This window comes from Cervus canadensis, chromosome 10 (assembly GCF_019320065.1).
Source record: "Cervus canadensis isolate Bull #8, Minnesota chromosome 10, ASM1932006v1, whole genome shotgun sequence".
Taxonomy (NCBI): domain Eukaryota; kingdom Metazoa; phylum Chordata; class Mammalia; order Artiodactyla; family Cervidae; genus Cervus; species Cervus canadensis.
The window spans coordinates 56,469,936-56,494,982 of record NC_057395.1 but is presented as its reverse complement, the minus strand read 5'-3'; the positions used below and the strand labels follow the sequence as shown (position 1 = coordinate 56,494,982).

At 48.5% G+C, this 25,047-nt stretch overlaps 1 protein-coding gene across 4 annotated transcripts in view; it reads right to left on the bottom strand.

Annotated features, from left to right (window-relative positions):
* Nucleotides 1-6,753: 6,753 nt before the first annotated feature.
* LOC122448613 overlaps nucleotides 6,754-25,047 on the bottom strand; it is a 29,776-nt gene continuing 11,482 nt past the window's right edge. For 2 of the 4 annotated variants that reach the window (XR_006271690.1, XM_043480058.1), the window contains 2 exons: nucleotides 9,333-9,425; nucleotides 6,754-8,812 (listed from right to left, as the gene is read on the bottom strand). Coding sequence is in view for 1 of the 4 variants with exons in the window: in XM_043480058.1 (XP_043335993.1) it covers nucleotides 8,789-8,812; nucleotides 9,333-9,425 (117 nt within the window). In the remaining 3 variants the exon portion in view is untranslated. Of the gene's footprint in view, nucleotides 9,426-25,047 lie in introns of all 4 variants that reach the window. The other 2 variants (XR_006271688.1, XR_006271689.1) reach the window with 2 other exon arrangements.

Sequence of the window (25,047 nt, the reverse complement as noted above, 5' to 3'; positions counted from 1 at the left end):
CCATTGTATATATGTACCACATCTTCTTTCTTCTTTCATCTGTCAATTGACATTTAGGTTGCTTCCATGTCTTAGCTATTGTAAATTATGCTGCTATTGGTAAAGAATCTGCTTGTAATGCAGAAGACCTGGGTTCGATCCCTGGATCCAGAAGATCCCCTGGAGAAGGGAATGGCTACCCACTCCAGTATTCTTGCCTGGAGAATTCCGTATTCAGAAGAGCCTGGCAGGTTACAGTCCATGGGGGTGACAAAGAGTCACACATGACTGAGTGAATGGCACTTTCACTTCCATGAACATTGAAGTGCATTTTTGTTTTTGCTTTTTTTAAACAATTATTTTATATTATAGTATAATTGGTTCACAAAGTTGTTTTAGTTTCAGGAGTACAGGCTTCCCAGGTGGCACTCGTGATAAAGAACCTGACTGCCAATGCAGCAGACTCGAGAGCCCTGGGTCGGGAAGATCCCCTGGAGAAGGAAATGGCAACCCACCCCAGTATTCTTGCCTGGAGAATCCCGTGGATTACAGGAGCCTGTTGGGCTACAGTCCATGAGGTTGCAAGAGTTGATGACATGACTGAGCACATACAAACTGTACAGCAAAGTGATTCAGTTATACATATACATATATCCATTTTTTTCAGAGTCTTTTCCCATATAGGTTATTTCAGAGTATTGAGTAGAGTCCCCTGGGCTATACAATAGGTCCTTATTGATTATCTATTTACATGTCATAGTGCATATATGTTAATCCCAGGGGTTCCCTGATGGTTCCGTGGTAAAGAATCTGCCTGCGAATACAGTGCATGGGGTTGCAAAGGAGTCTGACGTGACTTAGCAACTAAACAACAACAAATATGCTAATCCCAACCTCTTCATTTGTCCCCCCCAAAAAATATCTATCCCCTTTGGTAGCCATAAATTTCTTTTCTAAGTCTGTGAGTCTTTTTCTGGTTTGTAAATAAATCCATTTGTATCATTTCTTTTTAGATTCCGATGTAAGTGATATCATTTGTCTTCCTCTGACTTCACTTAGAATGGTCATCTCTAGGTCCATCCACGTTGCTGTAAATGGTATTATTTCATTCCTTTTTATGACTAATACCTCATTGTGTACATGCACCACATCTTCCTTATCTATTCATCTGTTAGTGGACATTTAGGTTACTCCCATGTCTTGGCAATTGTACATAATACTGCTAGTTGTTCTCCAGATATATGCCCAGGAATGGGGCTGTAGGATCATAGGGTGGTTCTATTTTTAGTTTCTTAAGGAACTTCCATACTGTTCTCCACAGTGGTTGCACAAGTTTACATTCCCACCAACAGTGTAGAAGGGTTCTTTTTTCTCCAAACCCTCTCCAGCACTTTTTATTTGTACTTTTTAATAATGGGCATTCTGACTAGTGTTCAGGGATACCTCATTGTAGTTTTGTTTTGTTCATTTATTTATTTGCGCCAGGTCTTAGTTGCAGCACGCAGGACCTAGTTCCCTGACCCAGGTCAAACCTGGGCCCTCTGCACTGGAGCACTGTCTTAACTGTTAGACCACTAGGGAAGTCCCTTCACTGTAGTTTTGATTTCCATGCCTCTAATAATTAGTGATGCTGAGCATCTTTTCATGTGCCTATTGGCCATCTGCATGTCTTCTTTGGAGAAATGTCTATTTAGGTCTTCTGCCCATTTTTTGATTGGGCTGTCTTTATGATATTTTTTAAAACATTAAAAAAATTTTTATTCACATAGATACATGAATCATTTTGCTGTACACTTGAAAATAATGCTACATTGTAAATTAATTATACATATATATTCTTTTTCAGATTCTTTTCCATTATAGGTTAATACAAGATATTGAATATAGTTCCCTGTGCTATACAGTAAATCCTTATTGTTTATCTATTTTTTTCTTTAACTAAGACAGCAAAGAGAGATGATTTATTATATACATGTAATATATATACATTCAACCACAACTGAGAAGAGAACTAGTCAAGAACGAGACTGTCACAGGTCCAGGGCAAAGCCAGGTGGATCTCTCAGAGGTGGTTGAGGTGATCAGAATGGCCATAAATGTTCCAGACCCATTGAGACAAGTTCTAGGTAGTAGGCATGCAGTCCAACAGTTTGTACCGTGTCTCTTGCCTCTGACTTCCCTTGTTTCTGCTTCTGTGACTTCCATGGGTGTATCAGTTTACTTGGACCTCTGCCTCATCTTTCTTCTTTTGCACTCAGCCTGCACATCCTCTTCTTCCTCCACTTCGCTCTCTTGGTGTGGAGGTTTCTCAGAAGATGATGCTAAGGCCGAGAGCTCTCTGTTTTATATATAGTGCTGTGTAGCTGTTCATCCTAAACTCATAATTTATCTCTCTCCCCCTTTTCACCCATAAAGTCATTTTCTATGTCTGTAGGTGAGTTTCTGATTTGTAAATAAGTTGATTATATTACTTTTTTAGATTCCACATATTTGTGATACATAATATTTTTCTTTCTCTAACTTCTTTCGGTCCACCCATGTTGCAGCTAGTGGCAAGAATTCATTCAGTTTTATGACTAATATTCCATTACCTACATATACACATATATATGTATATATACCACGTCTTCTTTATCCATTCATCTGGTGATGGCCACTTAGGTTGCTTCCTTTTCTTGGCTATTGTAAACAATGCTGCTGTGAACAGTGGGGTGCATGTATCTCTTCAAACTAGTGTTTTCTCCTTTTGGATATATACCCATGAGGGGGAATGCTGGATTATACAGTAGCTCCATTTTTAGTTTCTTAAGCAAACTCCATACAGTTTTCCAGAGCGGCTACACCAATTTACATTCCTACCAACAGTGTAGAGGCTTCTCTTTTCTCCACACTCTCCAGCATTTATTGTTCGTAGACTTTTTGATGATGGCCTTTCTGACCAGTGTGAGGTGATACCTCATTGTAGTTTTGATTTGCATTTCTCTAATAATTAACAATGTGAAGCATCTTTTCATGTTTTAGGCCTTCTGCCCATTTTTTTCATTGGCTTGTTTTTTATATTTTAAAAAACTTAAAAAAAAATTTTTAATTCATATATATATATAAATCACTTTGCTATATACTTGAACCTAGCACTATATTGTAAATCAATTATACATATACATTTTTTCAGACTCTTTTCCCTTATAGGTTATTATAAGATATTGAACATAGTTCCCTATGGTCCACAGTGGGTTCTTGCTGTTTACCTATTTTTATATAGTAGTGTGTGTAGTCAAAGCTATGGTTTTTCCAGTATTCATGTATGGATGTGAGAGTTGGACCATAAAGAAGGCTGACCGCCAAAGAATCGATGCTTTTGAATTGTGGTCCTGGAGAAGACTCCTGAAAGTTCCTTGGCCAGAAAGGAGATCAAACCAGTCAATCCTAAAGGAAATCAACCCTGAATATTCATTGAAAGGATTGACGCTGAAACTGAAGCTCCAATACTTTGGCTACCTGATGCAAAGGGTCAAGTCACTGGAAAAGACCCTAATGCTGGGAAAGATTGAAGACAGGAGGAGAAGGGGATGACAGAGGATGAGATGGTTGGATGGCATCACTGATTTCGACGGACAGAGTTTGAGCAAGCTCCGGGTGACGTTGAAGGACAGAGAAGCCCGGCATGCTGCCGTCCATGGGTTTGAAAAGAGTGGGACATTACTGAGCAACTGAACAACAAAAGTTTGCATATGTTAATTCTAAACTCCTGTTTACCCGCCACCTCCAGCCCTGCTATCCCCTTTGTTAACTGTCAGTTTGTTTTCTATGTCTGTGAGTCTATTTCTGCTCTGTAAATGATTTCATTTCAATCATTTTTTTAGATTCCATGTATGATATCATATGATAGTCGTCTTTCTGACTTTTTTCATTTAATATGATAATCTCTAGGTCCATCCATGTTACTGCAAGTAACATTATTTCATTTTTTATGGTTAAAAAGTGTTTCATAATATATATATATATATAAAAATATGTAACATTTCTTCTATATCCATTCATCTGTCAGTGGACATTTAGGTTGCTTCCATGTCTTAGCTATTGTAAATTATGCTGCTATGAACATTGGAGTGCATGGGTTTTTTGTTTTTTGTGTTTTTTTTTTACTTAAAAAAAATTTATATTGTAGTATAGTTTATTTTGGAATTCCCTGATGGCTTAGATGCTAAAGAATCAGCCTGCAATGCAGGAGACCCGGGTTTGATCCCTGGATCAGAATGTTCCTCTGGAGGAGGGCATGGCAACCCACTCAGTATGCATGCCTGGAGAATCCCATGGACAGAGGAGCCTGGCAGGCTACAGTCCATGGGGTTGCAAAGAGCCAGACATGACTGAGTGACTAACACTTTCACTTTCATAGTTTATTTTGGAGCAGGAAATGGTAACCCACTCCACTATTCTTGCCTGGGAAATCCCACGGAGAGAGGAGCCTGAAAGGCTACAGTTCCTGGGGTTGCAGAAGAGTTGGACATGACTGGGCAGCTGAACCACAACAACATAGTTGATTTACAGTGTTGTTTTAGTTTCAGGTGTACAACAGAGTGATTCAGTTATACATATACCCATTCTCTTTCAGATTCTTTTCTCATATAGGTTATTTCAGAGTAGAGCTCCCTGTGCTATACCATAGGTCCTGGTTGATTATCTATTTTATATACACCTGCATGCTAAGTTACTTCAGTCATGTCTGACATTTTATATTGTAGTATAGTTGATTTAAAATGTTGTTTTAGTTTCATGGGTACAGCAAAGTGATTCAGTTATACATATATCCTTTTTTCGGATTCTTTTCTCATATAGATTTCATAGTGTTGAGTAGAGTTCCCTGTGCTATACAGTAGGTCCTTGTTGATTATCTGTTTTATATATGCATGCGTGCTAAGTCACTTCAGTCATGTCCAACTCTTTGCGACCCCGTGAACTGTAGCCCACCAGGCTCCTGTCCCTGGGATTCTCCAGGCAATACTGGAGTGGGTAGCCATGCCTTCCTCCTGGAGATCTCAACCCAGTGATCGAACCTACAGCTCCTGCATTTTGGGTGGATTCTTTACCAATAGTGTATATATTAATCCCAACCTCCTTTTGTCCCTCCCCCCACCCATCCCCTTTGGTAACCATAAATGTTTTTTTCTACATCTTTGAGTCTGTTTCTGGTTTGTAAATAACTCCATTTGTATCATTTTTTTTTTTAATTCCACATATAAGTGATAACATTTGTCTTTTTCTGACTTCACTTAATATGATCATCGCTAGGTCCATCCATGTTGCTGTAAATGGTATGATTTCATTCCTTTTTATGGCTAATACTCCATTATACACATGTACCACATCTTCCTCATCTGTTCATCTGTTAGTGGACATTTAGGGAACTCCCGTGTCTTGGTTATTGTAAGTGGTGCTGCTACAAACATTGGGGTGCGTGTATCCTCTTGGATCATGTTTTCCTCTGGATACACGCTCACGTGTGGGACCGCAGGGTCACATGGTAGCTCTATTTCTGGTTTTCTAAGGAACTTCCATTCTATTCTCCATAGTGGCTGCACCAATCTACATTCCCACCAACAGGAGAACATTCCCCTTTCCTCCACACTCTCCAGCATTCATTGTTTGTAGACTTCGATGGTGGCCATTTTGACCCGTGAGAGGTGTTACTTCATTGTAGTTGTGATTTGCATTTCTCCAATAATTAGCAATGTGGAGCATTTTTTCATGTGCCTATTGACCATCTGCAAGGAATAAGTGCTCCATATAGACATTTGGAAGAAATGTTGACTTAGGGCTTTTGCCCGTTTTTTGATTGGGTTGTTTGTTTTTATGATATTGAGTTGCCTGAGCTGTATATTTGGAATTTAAGCTCTTGTCAGTTGCCTCATTTGCAAATATTTGGTCTTGGACTGTAGGTTGTCTTTTGTTTCTGCATACCTTGTTTTCTTGTTTCTCTTAGGCTGCTTCACTTTTCTGCAGAATTTATCAGTTTCTACTGAGGCTTACCTTCAGTCTTACTCTTGACCTTCCCCAGAACCCCCGGCCTCCCTGTCCTGTCCACCCAAGGCCCTTTCTGCCTTGCACCCTGCTGTGGGGGCACCTGAGCCTGGTTGGTGTTAACTCCTGGAGCAGAAGAGGGACAGCCATCTCCCAGGCGAACCCCAACATGAGGTGACTGGAGGCCTGGCACTGTTCCTGCAGTTCCCCCTCAGCTCCCCTTCCCAGCCTGTGGAGCCAGGCCACACCCAGCAAGGTTAGTGAATGGGCATCAGGGCCCCAGGAATTGTACATCAACTCCAATTGCTGCTGTGATTGGGTGAGGGGGGAGCGGTCAGTTTCTCAGAGGAATGAATCTGCTATACTGGAAACAGGGTGTCCTCTTCTTGCCTCTGCTCAGATCGCTACATCCTGGGCCACCTGTCGCCCCCACCCCTCCCGCCCCTGCCCAGAGCGTCCCATCAACTGTCGGGAGGCCACTCTGCACTTGACATGGTCTTCAACTTCACTGCCTTTTGCACATCCTCGAGGGTCTGAGTCTGTGCATCCATTTGTCTGCCCACCCATCCCCTCATCCAACCATCGCCTCAATGCCTACTCCGCGCTGAGTGTGCTTTCGGGTGTAGTTAGGCTTCACGAGTTAGGAGCGCCCGCGGGAGGGCAGACAAGGATGTGTGTGCACACGGGCTCGGAGGGCTGCCATGTGTGGAGCTACACTCCATGCAGAACGAACAAAGAGGAAAGAGACCCATCTACTCGTTCTAAACAGGTTTATTAGGCACCTACTGAGTGCCACGTGTGGAGAAAGAAGCTGGAGGACCATGCAGTCGCCACGGCAGCTCTGGCCATCCCCTGGGTGCTCATCCAGAAGAACTAGAAGCCATGGGCAGCAAACAGGCTTCGGCAGAGAGACCAGACGAAAGGGCTGTGATGTCCAAGGAGGGCTGGACGGTCAGAGAGGCTTCCCAAGGGTGGGGAGGGCTAGCCAGGCCAGGTGTGCAGCTGGGGTGAGGGAGAAAGACCCCAAAAGGGGGCACACAGGCAGGTGCAGACTGGCCGACAGCTGTGGGCTAAAGAGTGTGAGGGCCGACGGGGAGCCCCAGGTGCTCAAGGCTGAGGCTGGGGTCGGGGGCCTGTGCTCCTGGGTTTTCATCTCGATGCTCACTGGCCACTACAGGGCGGCTGACCAGGTCAGGCCTCCATCAGGGAGGCAGGCAGACACACAGCCAGGCCGGGCTGGCCTTCTCCTCATCCAACCCCCACGTCCTAGCTCCTGAGTACACAGCCTGTGGGTGCTGCTCTCTCAGACCCTTCAGGAAAGCCTCCGCCCAACCCTCTGAACCAAACACAACAGGATTGGGGGGGGCCCTCCGGAAGGGTCCTTCATGGTCACTTTCCACAAGGCGATGCCTGACGCCCCCTCCCAGCCCCGCCCACCTGGGGCCCAGGTAGCACCCAGGTGGACATGGACCCCTCTCCCCACCCCAAGTTCTCACACGACCATAAACCAAAGAACCCCTGCCTCCCCTTCAAACATGCACATTGAAACGGGCCTCCCAACTGCCCGCTTCCCCTCCCAGCTCAAAGGCGGCACCATTAACTTTGAAGAAACAGCCTTTGAACGTGGGCTTGGCAGCAGGCTCAGGGCACCATGGGAAACAGAAGAACTTGACCGTTGCTCTGCCGTGGCCTCAACATTTCACTTCCAAAGGCTTCTCTGGGAAGGTTCTGTCACTGCCTTGATCTGAAAGACGGTGGTGCTAACGATGTCGTCCTGCACAGGGGCCCCAGAGAGAGGGCCGTGACCATGCCCAACCCCCACCCAACAACCCAGGGCCATGGTGACGGACGGAGAGCCTGCCCTGGACCCAACAAAAGCTGCAAATCAAAATGGGGCTGGCAGCTCACCCAGGCGCCAAGCAAAAGGCTTGTCCTTAGCGGCCACAGGAAGGCCTCTTCAGCCCGTGCTCCCGTGTCCTGTCCTGCGGGTTGGCCTCCACAACAGGTCCATGAGGCTGACCACGAGGACTCTCAGCTGATGGGATGGACATCCTGCTGGGAACAGTCTTTGGGGTCTAAAGAAGAGTTAGAAACCCTCGAATGCAGCCAGACGTGGACGAGGGGCCTGGGAGCAGCTAGGAGGAGAGTGATGCTGGCTGTTGGGGTGGGGGAGTGGTGGTGCTCTGCCTTCCACAAATCTGGTGCCCCGGATGAGAGGGATGGAGGACAAGCCCGTCGCCACCTCAGCCGAGGTCACTGCATCCAGTGGGCTCGTTTACTATGCAGCAGTACAAAGTGTTAGCTCTAGGGCTGTGCTGCTGTTCATTTTTTATTTTTAAACAGATGGTCTGGAGTTTCCTGCTTATCAACCGATACAGCTTGGCAATAAACTGGTACAGTAAATCCTCTTGTCTCGGGTGGCTATGGGTGGCGGGGAGCGGGGCACCATGAATTAATCAGGCCTCTCTGAGAAGCCCAGTCGTGAACCTAAGGTCAGCTGTGATGAGGTATTTCTAAAAGGCCCATCGCTGGGCCAGATAAGACCCCAGTCTAACTGATATCTGCAGACCCTGCAACACGGAGACCCTTAAGGATAGGTGGGTTCTATTGGAGGGTGAAGACCACACCTTACCTCCCAGCAAAGCTCTCCTTCAAGGGCAAGGTGAGATGCCCACCAAGAAGAGGCTGAAGCACTAAGATTTTGCAGCAAGGAGGGACATTAAGGAGGCTCAGTGGTACCACACAGAACAGTGTTAGGGCTTTGGGGGGGACACAACTGCTGATGGCTTCAAGGACACTGAAAGAAGAAAGCCTTAGGGGAGAGAGAGAAAAGGGGGCAAAGGGATAACAGGATAAACCTCCCTCACACACAACATGCCCACAACCCCCAAGGTCACACCCGGATGGATCTTCAACTTGGTGTCCTTCCATTAGCTAAAACAGCCCTCAGTGCAGGGGACATTTTCGGGTGATCTTCAGGCTGTTGTCTGCTGACTTAGAGAAGTAGCCATGATTTTGAGAATGGGCCCCTTCTCAGGTGAATGCGAGCAGGCTGTAATGAAATGGGCCGAGTGGCGCTCTCCCAGGCCTCCAACATGATCTCAGACAGATCACCTGTGTGAAGTTAACTCCTGCGGGCCTTAGCCCTTCTACTTGGCCAGAAGAAGGAGTCGGAGTCGCGAGGCCCTGCTGATGCTGGAGAGCAGGGGTGGGGTGGGGAGCTGTATGGCAAGGCCTCCTTCACGATGGGAGGAAAAAAGCTGGTGGAACCCGTGATGCCTCACCCAACCACCATGCAAGACAAGGAAACCCACATGGGTCACACCACCTACCTGAGACCACAGGGCCACAGGTCCAGAGCAGGTCCAAGAAGTGTCCAGGGTTGGGGGGGCGGGTAGGCATAGGAAGCTACCCTGGAGAGTCTCCTAAGAAAGGGGCACCACCTGTTGGTGGGGGCCTGGGGCACTTTGTGCCAAGGCTCCAGTCCCGGCAAGGTCAATCACCCAGAGAGCAGTACTATGGGTGAGGCTCTAGCGAGATCATGGAGGTGTCCAGGAGCCCCCATCATAATGGACACATTGCACCAGGCACCCCCACCCCCCGCCCCAGCTGACCCCCAGGTACCTGCTGTTCCCATCGGGACTAGAGATGTGGCTCTCGTACTGACCTCTCTCTAGGATCACTTTCCTCCCTGGTCAGAAAACCCGGGAAAACCTGTATCACCCTGTCTGGAAGGTGAGGATGAGCGGCCTCCTCAAAGGGGGCCAGAGGAGGGGAGGCACTGCTGGGGTCTGTAAGGTCAGTGGGGACCCCCTCCCCACCCCGTGGGCTCCCGGCCCCAAGGAACCAGCTCTGAGGACAGACTGAGCCCCAAGAGCAGAGGAAGGGCCCAGAAGCAGCAGAGACCCTGTACTACACAGTCCATAGAAGGTCTCAGAGGGAAAGCCTCCCAGACACTGGCCTCTGGAAGCCACCCCCGCTCCAGCCTGACCCACCACCTGAGTTCGAATCTGGGCTCCCCCACTTTCCAGCTGTGTGGCCTCAGGCAAGTTATTTGACCTCTGTGCCTCAGCTTCCCTGTGAGATTACTGTCAAGACTGAGTGAGTGAATGTATTCTGGGAGACAGCAGGCACCACTTCTTGTGTGTGCTCACTTGTGTCCAACTCTGTGACCCCCATGGACTGGAGCCTGCCAGGCTCCTCTGGCCATGGGATTTTTCAGGTAAGAATACTGGAGTGGGTAGCCATTTGCTCCTCCAGGTAATCTTCCTGACTCAGGGGTTGAACTTGCGTCTCCTGCATTGCAGGCAGATTCTTATACCCACTGAGCCATCAGGGAAAAGACTCATCAAATAAAGAGGAACAAACAAGGCAGGAGGAGAGCTTCTCTAGGCCAAGCTCCTCAAGGAAAGAGGACCTCCCAAGCCCCCAGGAAGGTGGCTCTGAAGGCCTAGCAGTAGTCACAGCTGCCGCGGCTCCTCCCAGGAGCCGGGACAAACAATAGTGAAGTCAGAACCACAGAGGACCAGGAGGAAATTCTGTACAGGAATTGGAATTACTTGAGGGCTGTCCACAGCCAAGGCCCCGAAAGTCCCAAGAGACCCCCCCAGCGCAGCCCCCTCCTCCTCTCCCTCCCCTGAGTCTTGAGCCACACCCAGGCTTCAGCCTTGCCCCAGCCTCCTTGGTGCCTTCCTAACCACAGCTGAGAGGCCCAGAGCTGCACAGATGTTGGGCTAGCTGTGGTCACTACCCTGACCTTGTGGAGTCTGTTCAGACTGCTAAGCAGCCGCCGGAGAAAACCAGGCCAGCTCACTGGCCCCGTGGGCTCGGCGAAGGCCCAGGGAGGGGTCACAGCCCCCTTCCTCCACTGCCTCCTCGCCAGACCAGGCCACCCCAGGCAGGTCCATAAGCCCAGGTCTCCCGGCCCAATGTCAAGGCAAAGTCAAGGAGGCCCTGGGCAGCTGCTCAGAGGCTAATTCTGATGGCCCTCATTCCTCCTGAGATAATAATAGCTCCACTTTACTGCAGGAGGCAAGTGCAGATGCCTACAGAGGCCAGGCCTGCTCAGCCTTGACTGACGGGGCCAGGTGGTGGCGGGTCTATGGCTCGCCGACAGGGGGCGGCCGCCCCTCAGCTTCGGGGCCTGTGGACAGCAGGCCCTAGATACCCAAAGGCTCCCTTAAGCGCAGAAAAGTCAAATCTCCAAAGCTTTTGGGAAAATCTATGATCGAAATGTTCGCGGCTAACAGAGCTCAGACTTTAAAAAATCTGTGGGGATGAAACACATCCTGCGTGGGTTCAGGCCTGGGGGCAGCGTCTAGCTCCCCTCTGGGGTGGCGGGCGTGCACAGATGAATTTCTGCTGTTAACAGCGGTGGCACTTAGGGGCCTGTGCGGGAAGGGAGAAAGGTCCTAGGCAGAGGAACAGTTGCCCAGGGGGCACTGGGTGGGCACTAAGGTGGGTGCTCAGGTCTGTTCTACAGCCAAAACCAGGGCCTGAACCAAAGCTGTATCCCCCCTCCCCTCTGAGCTGGGGGTTGGGTCCTGCTGACCTCCCACCTCCAGACCTGTCCCTCACCGGCGGGTCCCCTGTCCCCAGCACCCGCTCAGAGTCCTCACCTGCCCCCCCCCTGCTTGCCAAGGCCTTTAGCTCACTCACATGACCTTCCTGCTACCTCTTCACATGCTGGGCTGCTTCCCAGACCTAATCCCGCCCCGCTCTCCTGACCATATCTGGCCATGGCGAGGCGGCGGCCTCCAAACCCCCCTGCCCCTCTACCCTGCCACGACTGGGCTTCCATGTGTCCTGGGAAATTAAAAATATCTGTGCAGCCTTGGCACATAAAAGCCCAGTGCCCCCAGCTGTTGGAATATAGGGCCTCACTGGCCGGCACATGCCACCGCTTCCAAAAAACGCGTCAGCTGACCTGGAACGCGGCGGCCAAGCCCTCCATCTCATCTCAGAGCTCTTAACTTGGCTCCTGTGTCAAGGGTATTGTCAGCCCAGCCCATTCCCGACCCTACAAGGAGAAGACAGGCGCGGGCTGGGGCCTCTGCGCCATCTGTGTGTCCAGGACACAGAGCACATGCCCGGAGCGTGGTGCGGTATCCACCACAGCTGTCCCTCTGCCTGGCTGCCGACCCCGACGGGCCCACAGCCCTGGGATTAATAGAGCACAAGGGGGCCCGGCAGCTGGCGGGGGCAAAATCTTTCCACACGGACGGTGACAACTGACATCACGCTGACTTGGGCCCCATAGGCTCCATGTGTGCATTCTTTTGGAAAGACCACAGCTGCAACCTGCCTGCTCAGTGGAAATGTGTCCACTTCGCTGGGGAAACTGAAGACATTTCCAATGAGCAACTGGGGGCCCTTAAGAGGGAACCCAGATGTCGGGTGGTGGCTTTGGGAGACTCGGGCTCGCGGGAGTGAGGTCTGCTTCCCAGGCCAGGTCCCCTCGGTCTGTGCTGTGATTACACATCTTGTGGGGAAGAAGGGAAAGCAGGTTCCTGACCTGACATGCTCACCCCTGGGGAATGGAGGAAGAGGGTGGCCTCAACAGCCTCCAAAAGAACTCAGAAAGAGTAGGGGTGAAATGAGATGATTTCTGGAATTGAGATCCTTTAAAGTCCGTCCAGAGAAAAGGTAGAGGCAACCGAGGGAAGCAGGGCACCCGGGCTGATGGCCATGCAGACGTGCTGGGGCCCTGGCCCCCTCTCTGCCTCGGGGCGCTTGGCAACTTCCATAACAAGCTTAAAAATATACATCTCAAAAAAGCATTCAGCAGAAGTTTGCTGAGGGCCTAGTGTGCGCTGGTACTCTCTGGCAGAGAAGGGAGTGGGGCCTGGCAGGTGACGGAACATCGGGTCCCCTCCTCGCGTGCCCCAGATTGGTGTCAGATGTCCCATTCCACTGATGCATACCTTTTAAATTCAGTGTTTAAAAATACCACAATGAGCCTTGTAAACCCTCCAGCCAACCCAAGAAAGCACAGGTAACCTGATCTACTGGACCCCCTGCTCCCCTGCCCACCTTCTCATGGAGGCAGCAAAGACGTCACACGAGTTGATCTGGGCTGACCGTGTGCTGCTCATGAACAGCACTTGGCCTTCATCATGCAGAGACCGCTTGCTTTTGAACTTCACTATGTCTGAATACGGCCTTTCAGGCACAGGCTCTCTTTCCTGGTATTTTCTGGCAGTCAGTCAAAAACAGAGAGTGCGATGGAAGACCCCCTCCTCCACCAAACTCCTGAGTGAGGAGGGCAGCTGCAGCCCTCCTGGGCCCGGGGGCGCTGCCTATGAGGCAGCTCTGCTGAGGCCAAGGGCATGGGGTGAAGCCCCCCATTAAGCCTCGTTCTTGGCTGTGTCTGCAAACAGAACTGAAGTATGTGAAGTGATGGCAAATGTCATGGTAAAAGCAGAGCAAGACAACTGCGTCTGTCGATGTATTATTAGGAGGCAAGTGTCGTTGAAAGCAGACCCGCCCCAGCCACTGGGTCCTGGTGAGACTCCACAGGGCGCTGCAGCATGGGAAGAGAACTCTTCTCTCCGCATGTCCACCAGGAGAGGCCTTCTCTGGTCCTGGGGTCAAATCTAAGCTGTCCCCTTTGATGGGGAGGGATACAGGAAGACCACCTGTCTTCACAACCCCTCTGGGTTCCACACGAGTGTCTATCAGGGACAAGAGGGTGCTGGACTGGATGTAGGCAGTATCTGGGCCGATTTCCAGGGACGAGGACCACCGCTATCTGTTTTAAGAGCTATGCATTGATCTTGGCGTGTATTTAAGAAACACTCAGCCAGGAGCTAAGTGATGGTGGTATAACTGTGCTTTAAAACCAAACTCATTTATGTAAAGAAAGCAAGTGAACCTAAAGAAAACCATTCCGTGGCTAGAGTATGGCAATAGGGCAAAATCGTGCACCTACAAGAGCAAAGAGTTTGAGCACAAATGATCCTGACACTTCTAAGAGACTGCAAAATCTTCTCTAATTTCTAAGCTGCTATTGAGCTCAGAAAGTTCTGACTATGTTCTCTGCCTAGAAGTGGCCATTGCACACAGTAGGCAGTCACCCTGGTTAGACTGAGCCTCCCTGGTCCAGGTCCTGTGCTTTGGAGCATTTCCACAGCTCTGCCAGCCCAGAGCTGCCCGCCCCCCAAAGCTGCTGCTGAAGGAAGCCCCCAATAACAGGGCTCAGCTCTTGGTCAGGAACCCCAAGGAACCTCTCAAAAAGTTCCTGTTTTTCTCTCCTGAGTTTGATCTTTGCCCCAAGTTTCCATAGTGACTTCAGAAAAAAACGAACAAACACATTACTCCATGCAGGCAGTTCACCAACTCCACAAGTGCTCTCAACCGCAGACCCTCTCTCATCACACACAAGCCTATTTGAAAAATACTTTGAGATGGGAATGACTTCTTTTAAACATCATTAAAAATAATTATATTATTAATTGTATTACCTCCTTTACTTATGTATTTTAGTGCCACATTATTAATACTAGTATTAAGGGAAAGCCAGGGTTTACCTATCATCTTAGCACCCTCCTCATTAGCACTGCCTTTCACACTCAAGCATGTCCCACTTGGATGACAGATGACACAGTCACCCTAGTGGTGCACCATGACGAACTTGTCTATGCCTGCAATGAGTGGCCGGGTAGGAGAAGGGGGAGGACAGAGATTCAAAAGGCCGAAGAGCATTCTTTAAATTGTGGCCATTCCGAATTTAAACTGTCCAGATCCAGGACTAGGAAAAGAGGTCTACTTCTTGGGTTCAAAATGATCAGCTGCCCCATGGTAGCAGTATGAACAGTGCTATTTCTACAGGAGTTCAGTTACTTTCAAGAACTAAAAGTGGCCCTGCCCCCAGCATACACGGCCTCTCTCTTTTTCAGATCTTTTACTGAGGTTTTCCCACCCTTTGTCTTCATGGCAGACTCTGAAATAAACTTCACTGAAGTTCAGTGTTTTTTCTTGACCCATTAGAGACAAGAATAATGAAGGCCAGGTCATGACCCCACAGACCCAGCCCCAAGCCCTCACTCCCACCCTGGGGCGGTCTGGGCTCTCCAAGCCAGAAGAACAGGGTGGTGTGGACAGTGGAGTCACATGTGCTGCTGGGGATCAAACTGGTGGCCTTGTATTGAAGGGCAGCTGAGCCAAGGCCCCGTGTCTACCTGTGACCCAGAGAGACAGTTAGATCTACCTCAGCAGCCTCACTGCCTGAGATCAACCCTAGAGAAGCCCCTGTGAATACGTACACAGAAGCAGGTGAAAGGACAGGGGTCTTCTAACAGGGACCAAGCGCATGGGGTGGGGGTGGGGGGAACTATCAGCATCTTCGATTCAGACAGAGACGATGACTGACAATCTAAGAGCCAGGCAGCTTCTGTGAACCAGCCAAGGGTCTCCAAGATACAGGGCCAAGTGAAAAGCCACAAAGTGGCACAGACATTACTTCTATTGTTTTTTTCAAAGCAATTTTGCTGTGGAAACTGGCCAGTATGTGAAGTTGGTAACCTCAGGGGCATTCGAGAGGTAGCATATGGAGACGTCACAAGTTGAGGGTTATTAAGACAGACTTTGGCCTTTAGCTCTAGTTAGTATTTGAAACTTCTTATGTAATGTACTAGTTCATATATTCCACATGTAATTAAACATCAAATTTTTTAAAGTAATGCCAGGGAAAAGCTGCTGCTATGTCACAGGTATCATGGAGCAGACATCTTGAGAAAACGGACTTGTCTTTCTTGTACCTAACTTCCATGTTTGGGGGACAAGCTTTAAGTAGTAACAGGTGCTTTTGGAGTTGGGTGAATTTTTGAACAACCGGCAGAAATAAGTGTCACCAAATCATCTTCGCTTTAACCTTGCCCAAGCCTTTCCTGGCTGCTGGGTGGACTCTGCCAGGCTTGATTACTAAGGGCAGGTATAGTTCTATTTCTAGCTTCCAAACTACTTCTGGTCAGTTCCAGCTCTGCTCTTTCTTTAACAAGGAGCCGGCAGAATGTCAGCTCTAAAGTGATCAAGAAAAGAATGTGAAGCTGGGAACTGACCATTTGGATGCTCACAAAAAGTAGATCTGATAACAAGGGGCTGACATCCGAGCCCTCAGCTCACGGTCTACGCCTCAGTGAAGATGCCTCACTTGTCGGAATGAACAAGGCACTGAACCTGAATCACAAAAGTTCTCATCTAAGAGATGGCTTTGCCATTCCTAGCAGGTCCCACCTCTGAGCCTCAAGTTTCTCCACCTGTATAGCCAAGGAGCTAAGACTTCATCTCTTGAGGCACATGAAAAGATACCCAACATCACTAATTATTAGGAAAGTGCAAAACAAAACTACAATGAAGTATCATCTCACACCAGAGAGTCTACAAATAACAAATGCTGGAGAGGATGTGGAGAAAAGGGAACCCTCCCACTGCACTGTTGGTGGGAATGTACATTGGTGCAGCCACTATGGATAACAGTATGGAGTGTCCTCAAAACACTGAAAACAGAGTTACCATATGACCCAGCATCCCACTCCTGGCCATATATCAGGAAAAGACAAAAACTCTAATTTGGAAAGATTCCACTATTTCCAATAGCCAAGACATGGAAGCAATCTAAGTTTCCTTCAAGAGATGAATGGATAAAGATATGGTACGTAAGAGGCCACCAAGACACAGACCCAACTTGATTGGCTGCCCCAACTTTCCATTAGGTTCTTCCTGCCTCTCTGGGAGGAGCACCACTGCCTTCCTGCTTCTCGGCCTTTACCACCACCACCACCACCAACTGCTACCATCAATTAAGCTATCAATTCAGCAGCTCAATACTCAATACCAGTTCGCTTGCTAATTCCTTTCCTCATTTGATCACCTTCACAACCCTGGAAGGCACTTTGGACCCTAGAAGGACCTTATTTTGCCACTGTGGAGGCAGAAGACGGGACAGGTAGTGCCACTGGTTAGCTATGAAGCAGGAGGCAAGATGTATCTCCAGCCCCAGCTGTTCCCAATCCGGCTTCTTGTCTCTCATCCTAGCCTTTCTGTTGAGTTCCTCTCACAGAATACCATCTTATTTCCTTTTATTTTTATTTTATTATTATTTTTGTACACTTTTGGTCATGCCACATGGCATGTGGGCTCTTAATCCCCTGAACAGGGATGCATTGGAAGCTCAGTCTTAACCGCTAGACCACCAGGGAAGTCCCACCTAAGTAGTTTCAGAGAAGAGACACTGAGAAAATCCCTTTAAACAAAGAAGCACAGTGAGGATGCCCCACTGCACCCATCTCCTCTAGAAGAGGAGCAATGACTCCTGTCTTTCACATAGTCTCAGGAACATGGCAACACAAAAAGGAAGGGTGAAGAAGCCAGGAAAAGAAGGAAGAAATAAAAACACAAATCTAACTACATGACAAGACTAACTAGAAGATAAAAGGATAAACCAAAACTTACTTTCAAATTAATAATTTTAAAAAAAGCCCAGAATTACCAAATAACACAGAACTGTGAAGTCCAAAAGAACATGAGTTGGAAGTTCCTGATTTTGACATTTCAGAAAATGCTAAAATGTTCAAATTAATATGGAATGCCAACCTAGGTTGTCAACATGTTTTTTTTAATATGCTATCATTTAAAAAACTAAATAAAAACCAAATTTTAAATAAACTTCTAAAAAGTCCTCTAATATCTTCCAATAAAAAGCCCTATCAATTGTCATCCAAAAAGAAATGACACTGAAATACCAAAAGGTAGGAAGCTTCTGTAGCCTCCATCTCAAGGACAGTCCCTTCTCGGAATACATTTAACCTGACGGAAACCCCACGACATCGTCTTTATTTCTCTCCCTCCACTGTGCACTGGCATCTGGCAACCAGTGACTTAGTGGGACTCTTTTTCTCCTCTACAAACCTTCCCACAGCCATCTCTCAGCGCTTGCTGGAGCAGCTCCTGGAAGCCTCATAAACCAACCAATTCTAAAGGGAGCAAAACAAGAGAAAGATGCACAAAAATCAATACCATTTCTATAAACAATAATCAACAGCCTGAACATAACAATAAAGCAGATTCTGCTCACAATAACAACAAACATCAAACACTTGGGAAATACTTGATACATATTCATGTATCAAACTCCACAAAGGATATATTAGAATTATATAAAGAAAATATAAATCCTTAACGTGAGAAATAGAAACTCAAACGAAGAAGAGACCAAACTTCTGGCTGCAGGCTTAACAACGCTATTTCCCAACTTAATTTATAGATTGACTCAAATTCCAGTCAAGGCATCACCAAGGTCATTACAGAATTTGGTAAGAATGATTCCTAAATTCTATAGAAAAATCAATGGGCAAAACCATCAGAGGATTCTGAGAACACACAGAAGATTCTTGCCCCAGCAGATCTTAAACTACAGTATGAAATGATGATCCGTAAGGCTATAAACCAACTAAAACACTAGGCAAAGAGACCACAACTTAATACAGCAGAAACAAATTCGCTACCAATAGAAAAATACACAGGCACCACTACTGTCCCCATAGTCTGAAGACAGAGTGATAGTTTTCAAAACCTTCTTGTCTCAATTTGGAACAGGACATTTTAGAGTTTCTAAGTATTCTTGCCTGGAGAATCCCATGGACAGAGGAGCCTGGCAGGCTACAGTCCATGGGGTCGCAAGAGTCGGACACGACTTACGACTAAACCAAACCAAGCAATACCAGAAAATTTCAAAGTGACAAAGATGAAGATTTCTTGGCAATCTAAAAAAAAACCTCTTGAATTCCTGTGTGTTTCCCTGGGGTCATCTCAAGCCCTACCTCCTCATTCCTAGGCTGTCCAAATCACAATTTGAAATTCATTAGATTCATCTTGTTCTCTAATTGTGAGTGTGAGGATGGGGTGGCGGAGGTGCTGGCAGCGGGCACCAGAGAATTTTCTGAGTTCTTTAGTCAGGGGCCCTGGCCCACCTGCCTGGCATCTAGCAGGGCCCACGCAGCCCTCGACTTCCCAACTACACAGATTGTTCCAGAAAGCAATCAGGAATTCTCCAAGTCCTCAATTGCCACAAACCAATCAGACTCAGCCATTTGGAAAACAAGTCTTGTTTTTCCTTCTCTCACCAGTGAAGAGCTGGGAGGGAAGTGTCGGCTCTTTCAGGAAGAAATTTCTAGACCAGCAAAGGGAAAACTTCCCAATTTACAATGACTTTTAGGCCTCCCCCTCAAAAAAAAAACCCAAACAAAAAACAGATGGAAGTGAGAGGGTCCAGAAGTCATCACCAGCCAAGAGTGAGTTTTCACTTCCGATCTAAGAGGACCTGTTCTCTCATTCTTCTAGTTCTGTGACATTTTCATTCTCTCCAGCAGTTTGTGTCTAACTGTGGGCCTGCTGAGACCTGTATAATCCTGGCCCCGGAAGTGACCTTGTTCATCCTCTGGCCCAACATCTCAGGACGAGCATGCACGAGAGAAGAACGGGAGGTAGGCCTCTGCCAGAAGTAGGAAGCAGAGGTCGGACCCCAGCAGGCCATGGACCTGCTCACAGGGAGCTGGTCTGGAGCACCTCCCGCCCCTGCCTGGCTGACAGGTCCCACAGCCTACAGCCCCTCGCATCTGTGTGGGTAGGATGGCCCTCCCCTGACTGCCTTGGGGAAAAACAAAGCCAAGTGCAAATAACAAACAAATACCTTAGAATCCTCCTCAACTCAAGCACCACCACCATGAATGAGGCTGATTCCCTAGTTATCAGAACAGACTGATTACAAAGCCCAGCATCATTTGCCTGAAGATAATTGCCTCAATTCTCCACTTCACTTTGCCCATATAGAAACAGTCCCAATCTACCCGAGCCTCAGTGACTAGGCGTGTAAAATTGGTCTAATCACATCTTGAAGAGCTCGGGCTCAAAGGACAGCTCCGAGCGCCAGCCTGAACCATGACACCAGCAGACTCTCTCCCTCCGGCCTGCCACTGCCTCATCCCACCCCCCAGCCAGGACCAAGTCTGGAGGGGTGAGTCAGATCCTCATCAGAGGAGAGAAAAACAACTTGGAGGCTCTCTGTTAATGCCAGTGGCCGGGGGACAAGGTGGGAGTCAGGGTGAGCTGAACAAAAAAGCAAAACAGCGTGCTGAGGACGCTCCTGACGGCTGAGTGTTCTCTGCCATCAGCAGTGCTTTCACCCACCGCCCACCATCTCCATGAGGGGCTGGCACGCAGGGCAGAGGGTGCAGCTCACACTGCATCACCTGGGCTGTGGGCAGTGCTGGCCACGGAAAAGCACCAGGCAGACTGGGGCAGGGCAGATGACCGAGCCCAGCCCTCATTTCTCTAGGACAGAGCAGGCAGAGAGCCAGAGTCCAATGTGAACCTGGGACCACATCACATGAAAGCTGAGAGCCAGAGTCAAGGCAGAGAAAGGGAGGCATCACGCCCCAGGAGGCCCTGGCCACCCAAGCTTACACCTTGCCTCGGGGAGGGGCCTTCTAGGCACTTCCTGTTGGATCAGGAGCCTAGAAATTGCTCTGCCTGTGACAGGAGCAGGTGGGCAGGCAGGTGGATGTAGGGTTGGTGGAAGAACCTCGAGAGAGCACAAAGCCAAGGCGAAAGAAGGCCACTCGTGAGAGGACAACGCCAGCAGCGCTGCATGGGGACACAGAATAGAGAATCGTAATCCCAACAACAGAAGCCAGCCAGGTCAAAAAAATGATGATTTCCTCCTGTTCTCTGCTTCTGCTCTGGATGGGAGTGCTCCCCAAATCCCAAAACCAGGGGCCCGGACCTGTGGCCCTTTCTACTGATGAGAGCCAATCGATGCCAGCACCACTTGAGTAAGTGACATGGTGCCCAGAGAAGCGAGACAAACCCAGACCTCTGTAGGGGGCAGGCAAGAGGGCTGAAGCCAAATTTCCAGGGCTGGAGGGGTTGAGCCGTCTGGCTGATTGCCACAGTCAGGGGTGGGGAGCACTTCAAACTCCCTGAATTCATTTCTACCCAAAGGAAAGTTTGAAAAGCTCTCCATCTTCAAAAATAACCTTTTCGAATGATTGTCCAAAAAATATGTTCAAGAGTGATTGTACCCACTCGCCTGGAGGAGCAGAACCAATCTTTTATCTTCTGTCTCATCTTGGAAAATGAGCTGGTGTCGAGGGGACCTGTGACAATGGCCCGGCAAGCCTTCTGAGAATTCCTGTGAGTCATCTGTCTCCCCAGAGGGACCAGAGCAGGGCTTTGCACACAGTAGGCACGTGGCTTGAAAGCCTTCTAATGGGCTTCAAAACAAGAGAAAAGAAAAGCAAGCCTCAAAGTCGGACAAGGAAAGAGCCCACCTCCTGCAGAAACCCACCAGGTGGACACTCCCTGACATTACCACCTTCCGCTGGCCTCCCTCCCTGGTTTGCCCATCTGGGAAGGATTGAGGACTTGCCACCTGTTGGCAATCCACTCTCTAATCGGGGGCATTTCCCACTGACGTGCATGTTGTCGAATGGCAGGGATGGTCCCCTCTCAATCACCTTCATCTCCCCACGAAGCCTGGAAGACTGTCCTGGTCACAGAAGTGACTCAATGTGCAACTGCTATACAGCTAGTTTCATTTTTAATTTCTGAGACAGCTCAGGGCAGGGAGGCAAAGAGGCCCAATATAATGAATGGATAGACGGCTGATTTCTCTGCCAGTGAGTTGTGGAGCAGAGAGCCAGAGAGTCCCACCTTGATTCCCAAAGGTACCCCCCACCACTGGCCAAGTCTCCCCAGTTAACACCTGTTTGCTTGTGTCCTGAAACTGCCACCCAGACATTCCTTCCTGCCATTAAGCCACTTGCACTTTCAAATGCCTCTGAAATAGAAGCCGAGCTGGAAGAACACGTCCATTGATAGAGCCCCCAGCTCCTCTCCCAGGGCCTCCAGGCCCCTTTCATGAAATCAGATTCTGACTTGAAAAGAACTCAGTGAGCATGGGGTTCTAACTCCACCCCGCTCAGAAGTCCTGGGGAAAACATCTCCAATATGTGGTCCTCTGTCCTTTGATTTAATGCTGCTCCTGACAAAGAGCCAACCACCTCCTGAAAGCCATTCCATTTCACAGTCCTAACTGTTCGAATACTCTTCCTTGGGCTGAGCTGACATCTCAGCCTGTTGGAACTGTGTCCCATAGGTTCTAATTCTACCCTCCCAAGCCACATAAAAGACATCTTAGTGCCTCTTCCCCAGGATGATCCTGTAAAGGGCTGGAGACAATATTCTTCACGATGAACTGGGAACTGTACTTCCCTAACCTATGGGCTCAGGGGCCACCCTCCGGCCGAGCCCTGCAGGTGATATACATCAGCACTTTATTTACCGCAGACAGACAGCCCCTCGCTCCTCAGCCTGGTAACAACCCGAGGTCGTTCATCACCACTTGCTCCTTTTTGAAATTCACTCTGCAGCAAGCACTTTTAAAGTCATACACGTAATGCATTTTAAAGAGCGTTTTCTGCACGGAGCCATTTGCTTGGCCTCAGCACTAAGCGTGAGATGGAACAGTATTTTAGTGTGGTCCCCCTGCTCTCGGAGCCCGTGTCAAATGAACGCCAGAAATGTACCTGTAGCTATACATGACTGGGGCTCTAAAGGCAGTGCTTTGTTAAATGTTCGTTTGTTGATTAAAATGCATCTTGCAAAGAAAGTGCATTTCTAATGCAGACTGTAGTCCAAAACTACCTATTATGTAATGCACATTTTTTAATAATGCAGGCAATCTCGTGTATCTGTATTAGTGGATCAGCTCTGAGCTGCCATCTCCATTACAGGCAGAAAGCACTCCTTCTGCAAAATGAAGTACTTTCTTATGTCCACTAAAGAATCATAATCCCCCTCATTGCTGACAGCTGGCATTTGTCTCCATTGAAAGGGCATTCAGCAGCACCACATCTGCCTGATTTTTTTCCAGTGTGCCCTGAGAACCACTCAAATGATGTCTTTATGTCCCACTCACTGTCAGGGGGTGCTGCACTGGTTGAAAGCAAGCAAGCAGACGGGTCAGTGTGAGCAGAACCTCTGGAAATGTCTCCGGGCGGGGCTGAGAGACCAGGATTTGAGATCTAGAGCTCCAAAGGACCCTGTCCCCTGTCCTGTAATAACTCCATATGTGATTGGTGCCATCCAGACATCTATGACAGTAAAACCCTTTCGGTCGCTCTGGACTGAGGAGGAGGAGGGCCCAACAAGAATGCAGACATGTGCCCTTTGACGAGGTTTTGCAAATCGATTCCACTTTATTAGACCAATCAGTATTTTAATGCTACAAACGAACTCAATGAACTCAAGACACAAGACAGGCACTGCCGAGAAGCCAGGTCAGGAACATTCAAGACCATTCACAGCCAAGACGCAGATATAAAACCTCCACATGTCCAAAACAGTGGCTAGGATCTCACTAAAACAGTGGCTAGGATCTCACTAAGGTCTTAACTCTGGGCTTGACAGCTCTAAGGCGAACGTGGAAGGACAGGGGTGAGGGTGTGCCCCACCATGCTGAGGAACCGCTGTGGATGCAGGGCACTCTACTGTGGACTACCGCAGAAGGTAAAGCAGAATCACCTCACAGAATCACCCTCACCTGAGGGTCCCATGGTTAAGAATCCGCCTGCCAATGTAGGGGATGTGGGTTCAGTCCCTGGTTCGGGAAGATCCCACGTGGCATGGAGGAACTAAGCCCATGTGCCACAACTACTGAACAATAGAAGCTACCGCGACGAGAAGCCCCTGCTTCCCACAACCAGAGAAAGTCCAAGTGCAGGAATAAAGACCCAGCAGAGCCATAAAGAAAGAAAGGAAAGAAAAAGAATCACCTCATGGACTCTTCAAGTCTCCGCCACATTGACTCAAAGACAAGAAAAGCCACCTGTGCCACCTGGAAGCTTGTTGGTACTTGCACAGACTTGAGGAAGATGGTTTTGCTGAGTCGTACCGCTGGTGGACCTGTCACTAGGGCAAAAGGGATGCTCCATATTTGAACAAGGTGGGCAGAAGCAGCAGTCAGGTTGCAACTGGAACCCCCGAGCTTCCAAAGTACCACCCTTTCCTGAGCAAGGACCACTCCAGGAGAACATGGAGCTCTTTTGATTTTCCAGGGCCAAGAGATGGTCTCATCTCCTTTGGGGTTCAATGATATGGCCTAGGGGGTCTAGCTGTCCTCTAGCCTTAATACTCTGGTTGACCTAATAAATTTTCTCACATAGAATGCACACTGGATTAAACAATGCTGATGGGTAAGGAGTGGGTCCTGAGTGGTTTAATGCTCTAATTAACCTAAGGTTAGTCCTAAAGATTCTCTCCTTAATATAAGATTGCCTTTCCTTTCCTCCTCTTCTTACTCTACCACCCTCAGCACCTAGAACAGAGGCTGGCAAGAGCTAGGCATTCAATATTTGTTGAATGACCGCACTTTTTTGTTGAAAACGTGTGAAAAGAGCTGTGAACGGTACCCGGCGGTTTCCTTGCTAGCCGGACGCCCTGCAGCGCCCTCCAGGGACGGCGAACTGGTTTGCACGTACTGAACATCAGCACAGATCTTCCCTGAGGGATGTTCTGGGCAAAGAGACACTTTAAGCTCGCGACCTCATCTAGAGCTCAGGGTGGCCCACCAATGGGTTTGGGGAAGTGTAAAGCATCACCTCGTCTGTCTGTGAGCGTCCTTCTTAGAGAAGATGCTTATCTAACCATTCCGTAATTAATTAGTCGCTTCAGATCGCATTGGGGAGGGGACTGGAAACGTCTAATTACAGTTTCTAGACCAGATCTGTCAAAGTTGTCTCACGATTAATGATTGCCTGAGATTACCCTTTTCCAACTATAATATTAAGCCCTTGGAAAATGCCCTGGATAGTTAATAGTGTCGTACAAACGCTCATTCCTCCAGAATACCTGCAAATTTTTTAGCTGCTTCAGGCTTTGTTGAATTTATCAATAACCCGAGAGAAGCTGGGGAGGGGTCCGGACCCCATGGAGAACCCATGCCCCGCTGCGCAAACACTCTAACCTGTGGCTCGCTGGCTGGCTCGCTCG